General features: G+C 59.7%; 1 protein-coding gene across 1 annotated transcript in view; it reads left to right on the top strand.

Moving 5' to 3' along the window:
* The window catches only part of CACNA1S (calcium channel, voltage-dependent, L type, alpha 1S subunit), a gene marked incomplete at its 5' end in the record, with an annotated part of 34,977 nt that overhangs the window by 30,393 nt on the left and 2,834 nt on the right, over positions 1-1,750 (top strand). The window contains 2 exons of the mRNA XM_010145256.1: positions 859-987; positions 1,671-1,729. Of these exons, the coding sequence (XP_010143558.1) occupies positions 859-987; positions 1,671-1,729 (188 nt within the window). The remainder of the gene's footprint in view (positions 1-858; positions 988-1,670; positions 1,730-1,750) is intronic.

The following is a 1,750-nucleotide window of genomic DNA, read 5'->3' on the forward strand; positions in this document are numbered from 1 at the left end:
GGAATGTCCAGAGAGACTCAGAGCCCCAGAGCTGCAATGACACACAGGGACCTCTGTGCCTCAAGCTCCGGAAACGAGGTGGCCCCAAGTGCTGAGGTGGCCATGAGCACTCCACCGCTGGAGGTGACCTTAGTCTCCAGGGTGCAGGTGACTCTGGAAGCACAGGAGATTTTTGACTCTGCCCCACTGACTTTAGCCACTAGAGAGGGTAAACAGGGTGTGATGCCTCCCCAGGCCATTCTAAGACCTGGAGCCCCCCACCACAGACCACCTGGGCCAAACGCTGCTTATCCAGGCCCTTATCCACCTCCTTGTCTCCATGCCCAGGGCCTCCTCCCTTTCCTCCCCTTGGCAGTGGGGTGGGTTCGGTGTGCCTGGTGCTCCTGCATCATCTCTTGCTGCTTAGAGAGGGCTTGATGCGGCTGGTCTGAAGCAGGACCACTGCAGGCAGAGGAGCCTGAAGGGTGGGTGGGATGGGAGAGGGCTTACGTGGCCAGAGCAGTTGGGATGTCCCCAGCCTCTCCTGACCTTACAGGGAGGAAATCGCTTGCAGAGATAAAAGAGCCAGGCCCCAGGTCAGGTATCGCCAGATCAGGGACAAAGGCCCAGCCACTCCTTGGGCATCGCCAGCCCGATGCTGCCCTTCGCGTGCCCCTCGGTGGGACAGCATTAGCCCAGGAGCTGTTTCACCAAGCGCAGTTGCAGGGTGACCCATGGCCTGTCCCCGGTAGGAGGCCTGGCAGAGCACCACGGCTTACGAGGTGGGCATGCTTCAACATGCTTCCCTCTCCAAAGCCCAAAGTGAGAAGGGTGGTGGGGCCAGGCCACGTCCAGACATGCCTTCTTTGTCCCCACCAGGCTGGGCTGAGGAGCATTGAAGAAGAAGCTGCTCCTGAAATCCATCGGGCCATTTCTGGGGACTTGACCGCTGAGGAGGAGCTGGAAAGAGCAATGGTGGAGGCAGCCTTGGAGGAAGGGATATACAGGGTGAGTGCAGTCCTTGGGGCACCCCTGGTGGTGGTGGTCCCACCCAGCCCCCATTTCAGTTTGGTGGTGGTGGGTCAACATGACTACCAGCAGCTGGAGGACAGTCCACAGAGGTGAGCCTGAACAGGAAAGACAGTGTGGACCACAAGGATGGATCAGCTCTTTCCTCTCCCTGACAATACCCTGGTTGAGTCATCCTGGGCAACCTGCTCTCTGCCTCAGTTTCCCCTCCATAGAAGGACCCTGCTCATATGCCTGACAGGGGTGTGCTGAATGTTTACTCACAGGTTTGGAGGACCCCAACACACCTTCTGCCAGCTCAGGTGTATCATCACCAGAGCAGGATCAGACTCACCTCCCACTCCCTGGGAGTCTTTGGGACAGCCTGAGCAGCTGTGGGCTTGTGGGGTTGCACCTCCAGCTGTGCCCAGAGGTGACACCAGCTCTGGCTGATCCACAGATCTGGCAGAATTTGTCATGCATGGGGCTGGCTCTCATCCCAGTGCTGCTGCGTGACCATCACTCCTCAGTGCCTCAGTTTCCCCATCTGGGCAGTGAGGTTTTTGAAACTGCGGTCTGCGAGGCCTGGGCGGAGAGATGGGGAGAGAGAGACCACTGTCTCCTCCCACAGCAACGGCCCCAGAGCTCCAGGCCTCCCCTGACGCCCACTCTGTTGCTTGCAGAGGACGGGGGGCTTGTTTGGCCAGGGCGACAGCTTCCTGGAGCCCAGCCGCCCTCTGCAGTCCCAGGTGGCCAGCCAGAG

The sequence above is a fragment of the Buceros rhinoceros genome, unplaced genomic scaffold (genome assembly GCF_000710305.1).
Source record: "Buceros rhinoceros silvestris isolate BGI_N320 unplaced genomic scaffold, ASM71030v1 scaffold21000, whole genome shotgun sequence".
In the NCBI taxonomy this organism is placed as follows: Eukaryota; Metazoa; Chordata; class Aves; order Bucerotiformes; family Bucerotidae; genus Buceros; species Buceros rhinoceros.